Consider the following 17,577-nt stretch of genomic DNA (forward strand, 5'->3'; position numbering starts at 1 on the left):
GGCCTGTGAGGAAAACTACCATCTGGCCGAGGTCAGACTTTATCAGCAGACTTCAGGGCTGAGGGTAATTAAGAGAATCCACACAGGTCATCAGAAAGTGAACTCTGCCCCATTTCCTCCCAAACGGGAACCCCCAGAAGGGAGCTCCACTTCACTTGGCTCAACACTGCTGCTGAACGAAGCAGTTTTGTCCTCCGTCACTCTGGGCCCAGCAGAGCGCATGCTATAAAAGATTTCTGCACAGCATTCTTGTATCAACGTGGGTCTAAGTGTTCTGCTCGAGTTATGACACAAACACAGCTGCATCTTTCCAAAATACATGCTAACTATCTCTCGGAGCCAGCCGTTATCTAGATCAACAAAGCATGATGATTTGTAAGAATTCTTTTATGCAGGGCATATTATTTGATTATTGATTTAATTTTGAATTTGGAAAGTTTCAAGTCCACGATGATCAACCGCAGTGGTGCTGAAGCTTGTAAGGCCATCCACTACCTCAAGGGGTGTACACAAATTCCCCAAAATGTCTCCAAACAAAATGAATTCTGTTTCAAAAGCTGCATTTACAGAGCCTGTATGGAATGCAGGATTACTCCAAGAGCTTTGCACATTTGACTCACAGTTGAAGCCTCCCAAGGATGGAAGAAGTCTACTTATTCCAATTTTACGAAGTCTACTTATTCCAGTTTTACAAAGGAAGAAGTCTACTTATTCCAATTTTACAAAGGCGGCAACTGCGACAGCCGGGCCTTAGGGACTTGACCTACACCACAGAAGTGAAAAGAGCCCATCTGGGGTTTGAATTCAGTCTCAGTAACATTCACTGATTTAATGAGGCATCTACCACGTGGGCGCCCGTGGAGAGCACTGCCCGGTTGTGCGCAGCCCCGGGAGTCCTCAGGCGGGGCCTCGTTGCCATGGACACACCACCTGCGGGGGCCATCGCGCCATCTTGGTCTCCCCGCTTATTTTTTATATACTTACATAACGGCTTTATTAGGATAGCATTCATAGACCATACAATTCGCCTACCTAAAGTGTGAGAGTCAAGGGTGTTAGTATATACACAGCATTGTGCAACCATCATCATGATCACTCATCTTGGCCTCCAAAGAAGCAACAATTAGCAGTCACTCCCCAAATCCTCTTTCTTTCCCCAGCCCAAGGCAAATCAAGATTTATCTATGCTGGACATTTCGTAAAAATCGAATCCGTCTGGTTTCTTTCACTTAGCCTAATGTTTCCAAGGTTCACCAAGGTTGTAGCATGTGCCAGTACCTCATTTCTTTTTATTGCTGAATAATCCATTGTATGGATATACCACATTTTATTCATTCATTCATCATCAGTTGACAGACATTTGGGCTGTTGCCACCACTTGGCTTTTATGATAGCGGTGCTATGAACATTTTCCAAGTTTTGCATAGACAAATGTTTTCATTTTCCTGGGTATACACCTATGAGTGGAATTGCTGGGTCATTTGGTAACTCTTTGTTTAACCTTTTGGGGAATGGCTAACTTATTTTCCCTTCTTCCTAAGCATCTCTCCCTAGGTGTTTTTTTACAAAGGTGATTCTTTTCTTATTCCACAGAGGCAGCTTGACATTGGAGAACAAAGATACCTGACCTTGACTTCAAATATTCTACAGCTGGTTGGCCAAAAAAATAGCCACTTCCAGTATCAGAAACCAAATGGGAAGCTTATAACAATTTTAAGTAACTACCACATTCCATTTTTAATTGATAAATTAATTATTAATTTCTCTCCCCTCCCCCCCAGTTGTCTGCTCTCTGTGTCCATTCGCTGTGTGTTCTTCTGTGACTGCTTCTATCCTCATCAGCGGCACTGGGAATCTGTGTTTCTTTTTGTTGTGCCATCTTGTGCCAGCTCTCTGTCTGTGTGGCACCACTCTTGGGCAGGCTGCACATTCTTTTGCGCTGGGCGGCTCTCCCTACGGGGCGTACTCATTGCACATGGGGCTCCCCTACGTGGGGGACACCCTGCATGGCACGGCACTCCTTGTGCGCATCAGCACTGAGCATGGGCCAGCTCCACGCGGGTCAAGGAGGCCGGGGGTTTAAACCACAGACCTCCCATGCAGTAGGCAGACGCCCTACCCATTGGGCCAAGTCCACCTCCCCCCATTCCTTCTTAATACTAAGTCTTTTTAAGTGCATGTATCAACCAATTTAATAAAAGATGGTAATAATAACCCCTTATGTTTATTGAACACTTTAGATGTGCTAGGCAGTGTATGATTGTACGAAGTGCTTTACATGTATTTAATCATTTAATCTTAGAATCACTAAAATGTTTTAGAATTCTTACATTCTAGAGGTTCATATTTTCTTTACAAAATTTTAAGAATGGCAGGCAGCTGTACGGTATTTCTGCTGTTGACTAAGTAGGAAAAAAGAGGATTAACTTGGATTAAGAAATCCTAAAATGAAAAGGACTCCCCTACACAGAAAATTCAGAAGCTACTCACTGTGTTAAAGATGCTTTCAAAAAGGCTATTATTGGTAGGAAGCAGAAAACCAGATGAATCACTGCCGCCATTTCTTTTGGGTCTGTAGACTCAAGGGACTATCATACGGTTTAAAATCTTCTGTAGGTGCACAGAATTTATTGCCAAATAAAATTTGATGGGAGCTAGTAAAAACCAACAGAAAAGATAAATGAGGAACTATCCTAATAAGACATTTTTATTGGCTGATTTTGAAAAGTTTTCCTGTTGTGAAGTGCCCATCTCTTGCTTGTGTGAAAATTTATTTGTATAGGTTGCCCACCATAACCTACTTCAGAAAGCAGTGAGGATGCACTGAGTTTAGCAAAGAAACACACCCTACAATGTAACTTGTTTGTGATATGTTTTAAGGAAAAATGTGAAATATTATATTCATCCTAGCAAATGTTAAGGCTACAAAGGCCCACTGCTTATAGAGGAGAATGATAATTTGTAATGTAATGACGTTTCTTATTAAAAGGAATATAATATATGTCAGGGAAATCATAAATAGGCTTATTCCTGGACATAAAACCAAACTCATCAATTTTCTTCAGGATTACTGGGCAAGTAAAAAATAATTGGTGTCTGATTGGAGAGTGCATTGTGTTGATTCTGGTAAATTGACCGTACATGACTTTTTCATTTGGATTAAAACCCTGAATACATAACTATGATAAAATTCAGAATCGTGATTATATTCAGTGAAATCTCAGTTGCCCTTGGAATTGGAAGCTACAGAAAGAAACCTTATCCTACATTCTGTTTCAGTCCTTAAGCTCAGGTTACTGGCTGCTTGTAGTCATTTTCATTCCTTGGGAAAGGTTAGATCTTTCTAGTTAGCATCCAATCCAGGAACTGGACTTCACCACACCAACCACATCTTCCTTCTCCGTATCATACTTGAATGATTTTGGTCCTGAAAAGAAGTAAATGTAGCCTAAAAGAGACAAAATTGAAATTTGCGGTTACCAAAAATGACCTGCAAATATATAAATGGTGGTATTGCAACTGTGGTTGTAACTCAATGTGGCACGACGGGCAACGGGAACTTGTCAGGCGGCAGGTAGCTGTCCTCTGCGTGGCTCTCGCAGCACCCTAGAACTCAGCACCCCTAATTTATTGATCATCTCTCCTTTCTGTTCCAGGCAAGACACAGCCTTCTCCTTGAGATCATCTGCACATTTCATGATCAATTTACTTCGTTCTTCTGCTCAGGTTGTTCTTCTCCAGGAAGCCCCCTCTTTTTTTCTCTCCTAGTCAAACCTCTAGCCATTCTTCAAAACCCAACTGAAATTCCACCCTGAAATCTCCAGCTATTGACACGGGTTCTGATCTTTTCTTTCTCAGATCAACTATTGCAATTATGATGAAGACAGTACCAGACAATTTAATACTAAATTTTAGATGACCTTGTTCTCCAGTAATCCCATCTGTGTTGGATGTATGGGTATTTTGAGAGCAAAGACCATGACCAGAACTTTCTTTGCATTCCTAAACTGTGCCAGGTTCTGTGCTACATATTCAAGACTTTGTTGACTGATTCAACAGAGTCAATTAAATTTATTTAATCCATTTTCATCCATCAACTTTCTCATCTATATGTTCAAGTGTTGGGGAGACAAAGTCACTGTATTTTAAAGATTTTTGACCTGGAGGGCTTTTTGATCTCATAGCCAACTAATTGATTGAATATGTATTTCAAAAACTTTTCCATTAACAAGGAAGGACCACAAGGACAGACCTCTTTTGTTACTCTTTCTAGGAGATAATCTGGTTAGCTAAATCTGTAAAGAACCCAGGACCAAAAACACATGCCAAAGGCTCCCCTTTGGAAACCCATTTTCTGTTGTATTAAATCAGAGCCCAGATTTCTTGTTATAATTTTCACAAAGAAATAATTTTAGGTGGAAACACTCACCATTTAGTTCTACAGCAGCATCTATTTGGCCATTTACTCCTGAAAATTCTTCTTCAGTGTTCTTTGGATAGTCTTTTTCCATTTTCCTTTTTTTTTCATCATAGCTAGAAGTGTTATTTCATAAATAATATTAAGAAGAGATTTTTTATTGATTCTGGTTGACACAGTGCTGGTCAAGCATAGTTAGCCAGGCCTGACTTGTGATTTATTTTGTAGACCACGTACACATAGACACACATCTACAACACACATACTTACGTATTTTTAAAATTAGGCCTCTGGAACTATTCCAAAGAAATTACAGACCTCTCTTACTATTCTGCCAGGTCCCTGAAAACCTGCTACCCTAGATTGGGAGTTACTTGCTCTAAATAGCCTCTTAAAAATTTTTCCAGATATATTATTTAGCATTAATCATTCTATATCATTCTATATCATTCTATCACAGTAACATGTTTCAAGACTGTTTTTTTTTTCAATTGCCTTCGAAAAGGAACTTTGCATATATTTTAAAGCTCTATTTAGCATTGTAATTATTCTTTCTCTCTGCCAACTTCTTGGTTTACTAAACAGTTGAAAACTTTATAGGCAGAAAGTATGTTGTTCATGGACTTACTGCTACGAATCTATAAAGGAGAGGCTGAACAAATAATGAGTGTTGGATGAATAAAGTTTATTAGATAAGAAGCAAGAAAATCTGGAATAACTGAACCTCTGTCTTCTAAATCAATTTAACTAAACTAAATCGCTTTTGTTTCCTGGAAAGATTACACATCTGACTGCTTAGTGGTTAGTTTCTTTTTCTGGATCATCAGCCACCCATTCAGCGATAAGTCTGAGAATTGGTGAATACTTCTTTTTGTGATCCAAATTACCAAGCAGACTGACTTGTATGAGTCAGCACAGAGTCTCGCTACTTCAATACGACTTCGTTTAAAGTGTGGGAAAGCCCCCGCTTCATCAGCCCGGAGCTCCCAAGGTGGACATTTTAACCTTTTCTCACCAAATGTCAGGTATTTCCTCCTGGTGCCTGGGCTACCCGGCAGTTTCCGGTGGCAGCAGATCATGCCCAGATTTTCCTGAAACTGTATGACTACCCCAGCCCAGTGACATGTGTCCTATGACACAGAGCAGGAGTCTCTGTAAGAAGACGTCCTACGTGGGGAAAGACGTGCTGAGGCTGAAACTGCCCAGCGGGCTGCACTGCTTTATGGGGTGCTGGGGGCAGGAGTTGGACAGTGACTATCCCAAAGTCCCTTCCTGAGAGAGCCATTAGTACCTGCCACAGGCAAGTGGGAAGAGGGGTTAGGTGAGTAACTGCAGCACAAGGGAAAAGGAAAACCATTTACTGTATTTCATCATCATCAGAAATGTCAGTAGAGCGGTGTGGGGACAAGACACTCTTTAACACTAGCAGTAGGCGTGACTTTTGTCATCAGGGGTAGAGTTAGGGAAAAACCGGTGAGAAAGAGAAACAGTCCAGGGGCACTGGCTCTTCTGAGCCCTTTTGAAATCTCACGAACAAGAATCTCTTTTTAAAAATGGAAATATAGGTTATCCAGGCATTTATCTCTGTCCATTAGGTTGCTTTCTTTCTCTCACTTCCCTGAGACAGTTGCAATGAGAAAATGAAAGTTTTGATTGGAGGGATCGAGAAAGATAATTCTAAAGCTTAAAGTTTTTGGGGAATGGGTTGCAAAAGCAACTACTACGACGACTTTGGTGTGTCGGTAGCCAATGAGAGAAGTGGGGGAGGGATACAGAAAACTTGACCTATTTTTACATCTTTAACTAATATTGATTCTATGCTCGGAAAAAATGCTAAGAAATCTTTCATGCGTTTATCTTATTACATTTAAATTGAATGGACAAATCTGGAAAGCATGAAATGACAGAGCAAAGCTCCTCTTCTTTCTTGAGAAGAAAGAAATAATTTAAATACTACAGGAATTAATTTTTAAGAGAAAATCATGAATATTATTCACTAGAAAGATCTGAAAAATAGACTTTTTTTTTCTTTCTGCTTAGCTCATTAGGGGGGTGATGGTGACATTTAAAATCTTCTATATACCTATTCAGAGGATAATGGAGGTAATATTATATGTAAATAAAATCTCAGAAGAAGTCTTAGAAAAGCATCATCCAACTTCTCAGTTGAGAATTTCAATTCTCAATTACATGTATAGAATCCAGGCATAATCCTTGGTAAAGTTGTGAAATCACTGAGTTGTTTTCCTCTATCACTTCTAATATTTTTATATTAATAGTCCTTCTTTCCTTCTTTGAGCCCCATTCTCTACTTTCCTAACTCTTATCCTATAACCACTTTCCAAAGAGTATTACTTTCAACAAGCTCTTGTTCAAAATGTTGGTCTGACTCACAAATTACCATTTTGGGGTGCGGTGATAGCACATTGGTATTTATGTATTTTTCAGGAAGTTATTAAAATCTGAAGGAGGGAAGTGGATGCGGCTCAAGTGATTGAGCCCCAGGTTTGATTCCCAGTGCCTCTGGGAGAAGATGAGCAAGACAGCGAGCTGGTGCAATGGGCAGGTGCAGCAAGCTGATGCAATAAGGAGACACAGAGAGGAAAGACAGTGAGACACAACAAAGCAGGGAGCTGCGGTGGCTCAAGCAACTGAGCATCTCTCTCCCACCTGGGAAGTCCCAGGTTCGGTTCCTGGTGCCTCCTAAAAGAAGACGAACAGATGCAGAGCACACAGAGAGCAGACAGCCAGGCCAAACAATGAGGAGGGTGGGGTAAATAAATAAAATAAAATTGAAAAATCTAAAAGAAAGAAACTAACAACAGAATTTAGGACATAAAAGGCCACTGGGAGAAAAAAAACCTATATTTCTTATTTGTAGCACTCCATGCCAAGTACTATAAGAAGTGTTTATTTTCAGCTCAGTGTTGTTTAGTGCAGTAGTTCCTGGATTCTGGGTTTCCTGGACCAGTAAAATTTCAAAAAGAGTATTGGGACTAACACAGGGTTCCTTACTTTTCATTTTACCAAGTAGGAGGCTGAAGGAACTTTGTTATTTGATCTGAGATCTTAAATCATAGGCGAGATTAATTTTTATCTAATCTCTAGAACACACTTTATCAGGATAACATTGTGTGGTAGAAGGCAAGGTCGAGAATGGGTGGGGAAAGAGGAATAGGAAATGCTGGAGGTAATCCAGAGAATAAAGTCAGAGAGGGAATTAGATTAAGAAGATCTACCTCTGCATTGAGGATTTTGCAAAGAGGATAAAAGAAAAGGAAATTATACAACAGGATGAGAATCATGGGCATGAGTGTTTTGACTGATAATAAATAAATGGTGAAAAGAATTGAAGAAAGAATATCTGTGGGGGATGGGAAAAACCCCTGGATTTGGATGTGGAGGACCTGAGCTCACATAGACCTCTATACACCTGTGTGACCTTGAACTAAGCACTTAACGTCCAGGAGCCACAATGTTTAACCTTTAAATGGAGATAGCAGCAACTGCTTCATAAGATGGCTGGGAAAGTAAATGGGAAAATGAAAGAATCTGAGAAAAAAACTAGTATGCTTCCTGATTCATAGTAAGTGATCCATAAATATGAACTGAATTTGAATCTTAAGAAGAGAATTTTTAATTGAGAATTTACCTGCTAAAATCATTACATACATTTTCTCATCATAAAGACCTTGTCTGTGAAATCCAAATACCAGACTAATAGTTGATTGACCAATAATTCTATTTACTTTACAGCCTTTGGTTTCATCATTTAGTATTGATTAATGGGTGCAGATATTAAATAAATCATAGCTGACAGTTAAACTTTTACTAGTGATATCATAGCACTGTAGATGTGTGATGTAGTTTCTCAGGTATATTATTTTACTCTCCATCTTTGTAATCTAAGGATTCAGGGATTATTGTTTTGAAGGGCCTGCATTTTTGTTTAGCTGTACACTTAGAACTTAGATTTGTTAGGAATTCCTGGTGTTTTGATTATGATGATTTTTACCACATTTTCAATGGCATACTGACTCCATTTTCATTCTTTTAAAGTACAGAATGGGGAATGAGTCTGCTAAATGATGCTTAACGAGAATGTGTGAAAAGATGGCAAAAAGGGGAAATTATTTATCAGGTATCTAAGGCATATGTTTTGAGGATGTTTTCCTAACGTGATATTTCCAGGGTGGATCAGGAGGGACAATTAAATGGAAATAGACAATTTCCCCTGTGAAGTTAATAATCCACTTCTTCTGGTAAGAATTCAAATGAATTTCATGGAGGAAGGGGTCTTTGTGATACACACTAGAAAAGAGCAGGGGCCTGAAAGGGCAGGCAGAGAAATCAGGAATGAAGAGAAGACAGAAGAGCAAGAAACTACCATGACGATCACAGATGGGAGTCAGGAACTGGGACTCTCATGGGGAAAATGGACATAAGATTGTAAGAAGATTCTGGAACAAAGACTTTGTAACAACAGGAGAAGATATTCATGCTATAATAGTAAGTGGAAAAATGTCAGGATACAAAATTGCATATTTAACTATATAAAAATGGAAAGACAACCAGAAAAAAAAAAAAACAGAAGAAAAAATGTTAAAATGGTTCTCTTTTGTGTTGGCAATGAGAGGGATTTCTTTCCCTTTCATACTTTCATGTTTTCTAAATGAGCATCACATTCTGTCCTTGGTCCTCTTCATCTAGGCAGTTTGATACTCTCACATGGCCTCAGCTACCACTGATTATATGATGAATTCCAAATTTCTCTCTCTAGCCTAGATTTTCTTGAGTTTAAGACATGTGTGTTTAGGAAGCAGACTTGGCTCAATGGTTAGAGCATCTGCCTACCACATGGGAGGTCCATGGTTCAAACCCCGGGCCTCCTTGACCTGTGTAGAGCTGGGCCTCGCACAATGCTGATGCGCGCAGGCAGTGCCGTGCCACACAGGGGTGTCCCCTGCGTAGGGGAGCCCCATGTGCAAGGAGTGCTCCCCGTAAGGAGAGCCGCCCAGTGCGAAGGAAAATTCAGCCTGCCCAGGAGCGGCGCCGCACACATGGAGAGCTGACTCAGCAAGATGACGCAACAAAAAGAGAGAGATTCTCAGTGCCGCTGACAAGAATAGAAGCGGACACAGTAGAACACACAGCGAATGGACACAGAGAGCAGACAACTGGGGGGGGGGGGACAGGGAGAGGGAAGAGAAATAAATAAAAATAAATCTTAAAAAACAAAAAAGACCTGTGTAACTGTTTTCTGGACATTTCCATTCTGGGGTCCCACTGGCATATCAAACTTCACATGTACAGATTAGAACTCCTCTTTATTCCTCGAACTCTGCTTTTCTTCTTAAGTTTACTATTTCAGTAAATGGAAAAACAAAAAACTCAGTTATCAAGCCTGAAATATCTCCCAACTAGTTCATTTATCTTTTACCTAGCATGTCTCAATCCTCTGATCATGCCAAACCTTAGGCAACCATGGACCCACTTTCTGTCTCTCTAAATCTGCCTGCTCTGGAAATTTCACATAAATGGAATCATGTGATACTATACATGGTGTTTTGTGTCTAGCTTCTTTCACTTCATACAATGTTTTCAAGATTTATCCATGTTGTAGCATGTGTCAGTACTTCATTCCTTTTTATGACTACATGATGTGCTACTGTATGAAGCTACCACGATTTGTACATTCATTCATTATTTGCTAGATATTTGTTTTTTTTTCCCTTCTTGATTATTTTGAATACAATTTTTGCATGGATGTACATTTTCATGTTTATTGAGTATGTATATCTCAGGTAAATTTCTGAGTAAAATGGTATATCTATGTTTAAAATTTGAAGAACGGTCAGGCTGTTTTCCAAAAAGACTGAACCAATTTATATTCCTAACAGCAGTGTATGAAGATTCCATTTTCTCCCATATACATTATTATCTGGCTTTTTGATTCTAGCTAACTTAGTGGGTGTGAAGTTGTAATTTATCATGGTTTTGATTTGCATGCCCTGAAGGCTAATGATGTTGAGCATATATTCATGTGCTCATTGGCCATTTTATCTCATTTTCTTGCTTAATTGCCCTGATGAAAATCATTAGTACAATGTTGATATAAGTGGCAGGAGTGGACATTCTTGTCTTGTTCTTGATCTTAGGGAAAATGTATCCAATCTTTCACCCTTAAGTGTGATGTTTGTTGTGGTGTTTTTACTGATGCTCTTTATCAGGTCGAGGGCATTCCTTTCTATTCCTAGTTTTTTGAATATTTTTCATCATGATAAATTGTTATATTTTGTTAAGTGCTTTTCCTGCTTTTACTGAGATGTTCATATGGTTTTTGTTTTCTATTGATGTGATATATCAATATATATTGATTTTTTGGATGTTAAATTAATCTTGAATCCCTGTGATAAATCCCACTTGGTCTTGGTGAATAATTCTTTTTCTGTGCTGCTGGGTTCATTTACTAGTATTTTCTTGAGGATTTTTGCATCTAGATTCTAAGAAGTATTGGTCTGTAGCTTTCTTCTCTTGTGAAGTTTTTGTCTGGTTTTGGTATCAGGTTAATACAGGTTCCATAGAATGAGTTAGGAAGTGTTCCCTACTCTTCTTTTTTGGAAGAGATTGTGAAGAATTGGTATTGATTCTTCTTTAATGTTTGGTAGAATTCTCTGTGAAGACAGAAAGGCCTGGACTTTTCTTTGTAGTTTACTAATTCAATTTCTTCACTTGTTATATATTCAGAGTCCCATTTTTTCCTGAGTCAATTTTGGTAATCTGTATCTTTCTAAGAATTTGTCCATTTCATCTGAGTTACTTAATTTATCGGCACACAATTGTTCATTGTATTCTCTTATAATCCCTTTTATTTCTGTAAGGTCAGTTGTAATGTCCCCTCTTTCATTTCTGATTACAGTAATTTGAATCTTATCTCTTTTTAACTTGGCAAATGTAGCTAAAAGTTAGTCAGTTTTGTTGATATTTTCAAGGAACCAATTTTTGTTTCATTAATTTTCAGTATTGTTTTTCTATTCTCTGTTTCCTTTATTTCCACTATCATTTTTTGCTTGCTTCAGGTTTAGTTTGCTTTTCAATTTCCAGAATCTTAAGGTGGAAGGTTAGATTATTGATTTGAGACTTTTCTTCCTTTCTAATGAAGACTTTTGCAGCTGTAAATTCCCCCCTAAGTACTGCTTTAGCTGCACCCCATGTTTGGTAAATTTTGTCTTCATTTCTATTTCTCTTACAGTATTTTCTAATTTTCCTTGTGATTTCTTCTTTTTAATTTTCTTTTTATGACTGTGTTGCTTAATTTCCATATATGTGTGCATCTCTCAAATTTCTTTGTTATTGACATCTAATTTTATTCCATTGTGGTTGGAGAACATACTTTGTATTATATTATTATTTTATATTATTTAAATACTTCGTTTTATGGCCCAACATGTGGTCTACCCTGAAAAATGTTCCATGTGCACTTGGAATATACTCTCCTATTGTTGGGTAGAATGTTCTATAGATGTCTTTTAGGTATAGTTGGTTTATTGTGTTCTTTAAGTCTTCTGTTTTCTTGTTGATCTTATGCATAGTTGTTCTATCCATTATTGAAAGTGAAGTACTGAAGTATCCAAATATTATTGTTGAATCGTCTATTTCTTCTTTCATTTCTGTGGGTTTTTGCTTTAGATATTTTGGGGGCTCAGTTGTTGGGTGCATGTATGTTTATAATTGTTATGCCTTTCTGATAGATGGATCATTTTATCATTATAAAATGTCCCTCTTTGTCTCTAGTTATGTTTTCAGTCTTAAAGTCTATTTTATCTGATGTTAATATAGCCACTCCATTTTTCTAATGATGGCTTGTTGGCATGATATATCTTTTACCAACCTTTTGCTTTCATTCTTTTTGTAGTCTTGAACCTAAGGTGTGTCTCACATAGAATTGGATCCATATAATTGGATCTTTAGAGATCCAGTCAGAGAATCTCTATATTTTGATTCAACTTTTACTCTATTAACATCTAATGTTATTATTGATACAATTGAATTTAGGATGCCATTTTACTTTTTGTTTTCTGTATGTCTCAGGGTTTTTTTTTATTCCTCTATTCCTCCTTTACTTTTTTTTTTTACATTAATGAAAATTTTAATTTTCTTAGTGGTTACTTTAGAGATTACCAAATACATCTTAATTCATCTGAATCTGCTTTAGATTTATACTAACTTAATTCCAGTGAGTATAGAGATGTTACTCCTATATAACTCTAGTCCCTTCTCTCTCTTTTTGAAGTATATTGTTAAATATATTACTTCTGAGTATGTTACAAACAGTATGATTCCTTATTATAATTACTTTATTTTATATATTTTAAAGAAGTTTAGAAAAGAAAGGAGAGCATATATATAGTTATAGCTTTTGTTTTATTAGCCTTCATATTTACCATTTATATTTCTTTTCATTTGTTCCTGTGGATTTGAGTTACCATCTGGTATCATTTCCTTAGCCCAATACAGCTTAGCTCCTACCATCTCTTTTGTGTTATTATTGGCATATATATTATATTTCTTATGTTATAGATCAAACAATACAATTGTATGCATTTGTTTTTCACCATTGCTTTTTAAACCAATTAAGATAAAAAAAGGAAAAGAAATAGTCATTTACACTTTTTAAAAATAATTTTATAATTATCTCTCTTGGTGCTCTTTGTTTTTTGTTTTTTTTTTTAAATGTGGATTTGAATTACTATATAGGGTCACTTGATTTCAGCCTGAAGACCTTCCTTTAGTATTTCTTGTAAGGCAGGTAGCCAGCAAGGAAGACTTTGTTTTCGTTTTCCTGGGAATGTCTTTATTTTGCCTTCATTTTTAAAAGACAGCTTTGCTGGTTATGAGAGTCTTGGTTGAGAGATTTTTTTCTTTGAGCACTTTGAATATGTTATCCCATTTTCTTTGGTCTAACTGGTTTTGTTGACTTCCAATCTTGTCCCTTTCAATTATCACACTGCTGTCAGAGTGATAATTTTAAAACACAAATCTGACTCAGTTACTCACATATTTAAAATATTTCATTGATGCCCCTTTTTCTATAGTATAAGCACTGAACTCCCCAGAAAGGCCTGGGCCCTCTATGAGCCCAGCCCTGCTTATCCTCGGGCCACATCTCTCATTCTAGCCACATGGAACTGCTTGCAGTTTTCCTGTACACACAGGCTATTTCATGCATCAGCGCCTTGGCTTCAGCTGCCCTCCTTGCCGGGAAGCCCCCTCTTTCCTTTCCTCCCCCATGCCTGGGAAACTCCTACTCAACTCTCAAGTCTCGGCGCAGTCATCACTTCCTCTATGAATTCTTTCCTCACACCTTTGCTAGCACTGGCCATTCCTTTTTTGTTTTGCTCCACTGATCCTGGCACAGTCTGCAAGCAGGGCCACTTACGGCACCTGGATTGCCCTGGATTATCTGTATTTTTAGTCCCAACTCTAAGACCTGTTGAGAGCATTCAGGGCACCCAGCATGAAACTGGCACTTAGTATGGGTCAGGCATCTCACATTTTTCTCATTTGATCCCACATCTCTATGAAAGAGTTACTATTTTTACCTCCATTTGTGGATGAGGAAACTGAGGCAGAGTGGTTTCCAGACTGCCAAGTGATTGCTGGCAGAATTGAGATTCACATCAGGGCTCTTTCACTCCTGCCCACACTCATACCCACCAAACTCTATGTTTTTCTGTCTAGAGTCAAGGACCTAAGACAGAGCCTAACACATAATCTTGGCTGATAAATTCTGTTGGTTCAGTATGGTGGTTTTATAATGAAAAGTTTTTTTTTTAAGTTAAGACATTAAAAAAAATTTGGACTCTACTTCATTTTTCTTATTATATATTTTCTTACTTATTCTGTATTTCCCTAGTGTTCCTGGGGTATCAAGGAAGGGGATACTGTGGGAGACTCTGTCCTTCTTTGCAGCAATGATGCCTCCAGGATATCTATTTAGAAAGTTATTCACATGTAGTCATATGATTGAAGAGGGATGAGACCTGGAGCTTTGCAAATCACATTACATAATATTTGGAAAACATTGACCATCTATCTCAAGGAATGACTGAGTGGTTGATGGCATCCCCCACCCCCCACCCCCCAGAAACTCCTTGGAATAGCCTTGCTCTGCTATTGGTAGGTGAGGGAAAACATACAGAAGGGGAAATTAGCCTTAAGTGGTAGAAGTAATGTAAAGCAAAGAAAACCCAGCTGGATGGTTGAGGGCTGCTGGAAAAAGAAAGAAAGGGATAAAAGAAAATGGATGTATGTGGAAAGCCCAATTGGCAAAGTCTAACCAATATGTCATCTGGTGACGTAGCAAGTAATAGCATCAGTGCAGCTGGGCCCCCTTTCTGGACTGCACTTTGTGTTTCACTGTGGGCTACCCCCGTGAACATTATTGCTACACTGGCACATGGGGTCTTGCTCTTAGAGCCTGACCCAACTTGGCCTCTCCTCAGAGAAGGAGGCTCCTCAGGAGGTTTTTCATGGCACTTCATTCACTGAATCTGGACGCAAACCATAGGAGTTCATGGAGAATTTCCCTGGCAACAAGCGTATCCAGAGGTTTTCTTTCCCTTAGCAGATTGTGTCACAGACTGAATGAAGAACCTGAGACATGACTAAGGGAAATAAGAACAAACACACTGTTGGTGGATGACAATGACAGTAAAATTCTTGGTCCATAATTTGGGGCTTGTGACCCTCTGTTTTGTTGAGTGTGGCTATGTGCTTACCTATAAAATTTCATTGGTCTGCTCTTTGCTCTTTCCTCCCGGGTTCCTCATTCTTCTTGTTTAAAACAAGGGAGTAATGACTTAAGCCTCCTTGGCCATCTCAAACCATGAGGCAACCATGGAAATGGAAACCATGTGTTAAAAATGATGGAGCAAGACGTTAGGAGGAACTTGGGTCCCCAGTGACCACGGACCCGTCCTACCAGTCCCAAGTCTGTTGAACTTCAGACCTTTTCTATATATATAAAAAACAAAACCCTGGGGTATTTAAGCCATAGTTATTTTTGGGTCTCTGTAACTAGCAGCTCAAGACAATTTCTAACCGATATAGGACTACACATGACAATAAGATGTCGTACACATGAAGTCTTGCTAAGCACCATGGGAAGAATTCAGGGGAACTTGTTAATAGGGATGATCCAACAAGTTTTTCTGAACTTTTAGCTGTAGGTCAGGATTGTTTCTCTTAGTGCATAAACTAGTATATATGTCAGAGTGTGTAAAGGAGACTTCCATTGTTGAAAGGTTTTTTATGCTTTACCAAGAGCAGTCATTCCAATCCAATGACTACTTTTACAGTACTTAAAAAAGGAAATTTCATTTGACCATCTCTTTGGCTAGATTGTCATTCAGAGGAATACTGAGGTTTAATCAATCATTTGTTAATTATCATAACTATTCAGGCAATTCTTTTACTATTACTGAAGAATTACTTTTTGAGCACCTATTATATGTACCAGGAACTGCACTAGGTAAATGTAGAATGAGTGTCTACATTCATTATATCATTTAATATTCTCAATAACGTGGAAATTTAATGGTGTAAGTGGCTAATGTGGTTTCCTTCCCTTACCAGCAAAACGAGCTCTTTAACACTTGAGTTAATGCGTCAGACCAGCATTTTTATGAATCCATTTTATCTAGTGTCTTCTTAGTAGACACTTACAGAGGCCCATTTGGAAAGGTGCAGTATTATTTCCTCTGGGGCATCAGGGAGCATTAAAATTGGAGATCCTCCTCCCCCCACCCAAACCTTAAATTTGCAGAACACTTTCAATTCCTGCCCTTATCAAGTCTCTTGCCTCAGTGGTTAAGCCACAATCCTGGCTGGCTGGAGGTGCATGCTTTCCTGCAGGTGCTGATTTGTCCAAGGCCAGATGATAAATGGAGAAGAGTGAAGATGGAAGAGTGGAGCATCCCCATAGTCAGAACTGGGCTGTGAGTAACCTTTGAAGAATTAACTGGATATTCATAACACAAATGCCCTCAACTGGCCCACATTTTCTCATGTGTGCATTTCTCAATCTCACTCTCTGAAAACTCACAGTAGGAATTGGATTTCTCATGACCTGACATCTACCTGTAGGTCAGCACTGCCATTCCAACCACCTTATTTTAAATGCAGAATTTAGAGAATCATACTCTGCCCGGCAGATACTAGGGGGTCAATATTATCACTATGTCTCAGAAAGGAAGGTCTGAGATAAAAATACCTAGGTTAGTAGGTTTCAGCAGTGCCCTGGAAGTGAGAGCTCATGGCACTACATGATACTTGGAGCAACGCCACCAGGTCTCTGTGGCCTGGGTTCACATTGATTTGGTTTCCTCTTTCCTAAAATACTTTCCTTCTCGCGAACTATTATCTGTGCTCTCGTTACATTACTTTCTAAGCGCCAAATTGGGAGGGAGAGTATCAGGTGGAAGAAGATGCCAAATTTTTATGTATAGATTTTTTTTATGCCACACCAGTGGCCGTTAAACATAGGTAATATTAAATGAAATGAGAGTTCTTGAACCCAAGTTGTGTCTTCTACTGCTCTTCATCTGGCTCTCCCATTGGCCTAAGGTGTCTAGCAGAATCAGTGGCTCACAGTTTGTTTTTGCTTCTCTCCTTTGAAGTCCAGGGAACTAGGCAATGCCAAGGGAGAGACCTGGGGGTGAAAGGGCAGGGTGGGAGGTGTACAGAAGGTCGGTGTGGTCTTTGAAGGAGCTGAAAACCCCTTCCTTAACATGGGTTGGCTAAGGATAGAAAGCCAATAGGTATGAGAGAAGTGTGACTCTGTACGCAGTGGTGGGCTAGTAGGTGACAATTGTTCAGATGCCCTTATCATAGCCCCCTGGCAGGACAGCGTGGAAATTTTATGTGCTTTCCTATGGCTAAGAAGAATTTTTGAGTTATAGGCTAGTCCAAAGGACTTAGCAATAAGGCCTTTTACTTTCTGCAGAATTTTCTTCCAAAGAGCCCTGCTGTCATGACCTCATCCACTTTGCAGGAAAGCGCAGTCTCTGAATTGCACTGGGACTGATAGCAAAGCAGTCAGTTTGCCCCTCAGGCATTCCTGGCAGGTAATCAGGTATTTCAAGTTGCACACCCACTCT

General features: G+C 38.9%; 1 protein-coding gene across 1 annotated transcript in view; it reads right to left on the bottom strand.

Annotated features, from left to right (window-relative positions):
• Positions 1 to 3,269: 3,269 nt before the first annotated feature.
• MMP20 (matrix metallopeptidase 20) overlaps positions 3,270 to 17,577 on the bottom strand; it is a 44,788-nt gene continuing 30,480 nt past the window's right edge. Inside the window, exons 9-10 of the mRNA XM_004452864.4 lie at positions 4,430 to 4,533; positions 3,270 to 3,448 (exon numbers count right to left, since the gene is read on the bottom strand). Coding sequence (XP_004452921.1) covers positions 3,348 to 3,448; positions 4,430 to 4,533 — 205 coding nt within the window. The 3' untranslated portion in view covers positions 3,270 to 3,347. The remainder of the gene's footprint in view (positions 3,449 to 4,429; positions 4,534 to 17,577) is intronic.

This window comes from Dasypus novemcinctus, chromosome 27, assembly GCF_030445035.2.
Source record: "Dasypus novemcinctus isolate mDasNov1 chromosome 27, mDasNov1.1.hap2, whole genome shotgun sequence".
NCBI classification, from domain to species: Eukaryota; Metazoa; Chordata; class Mammalia; order Cingulata; family Dasypodidae; genus Dasypus; species Dasypus novemcinctus.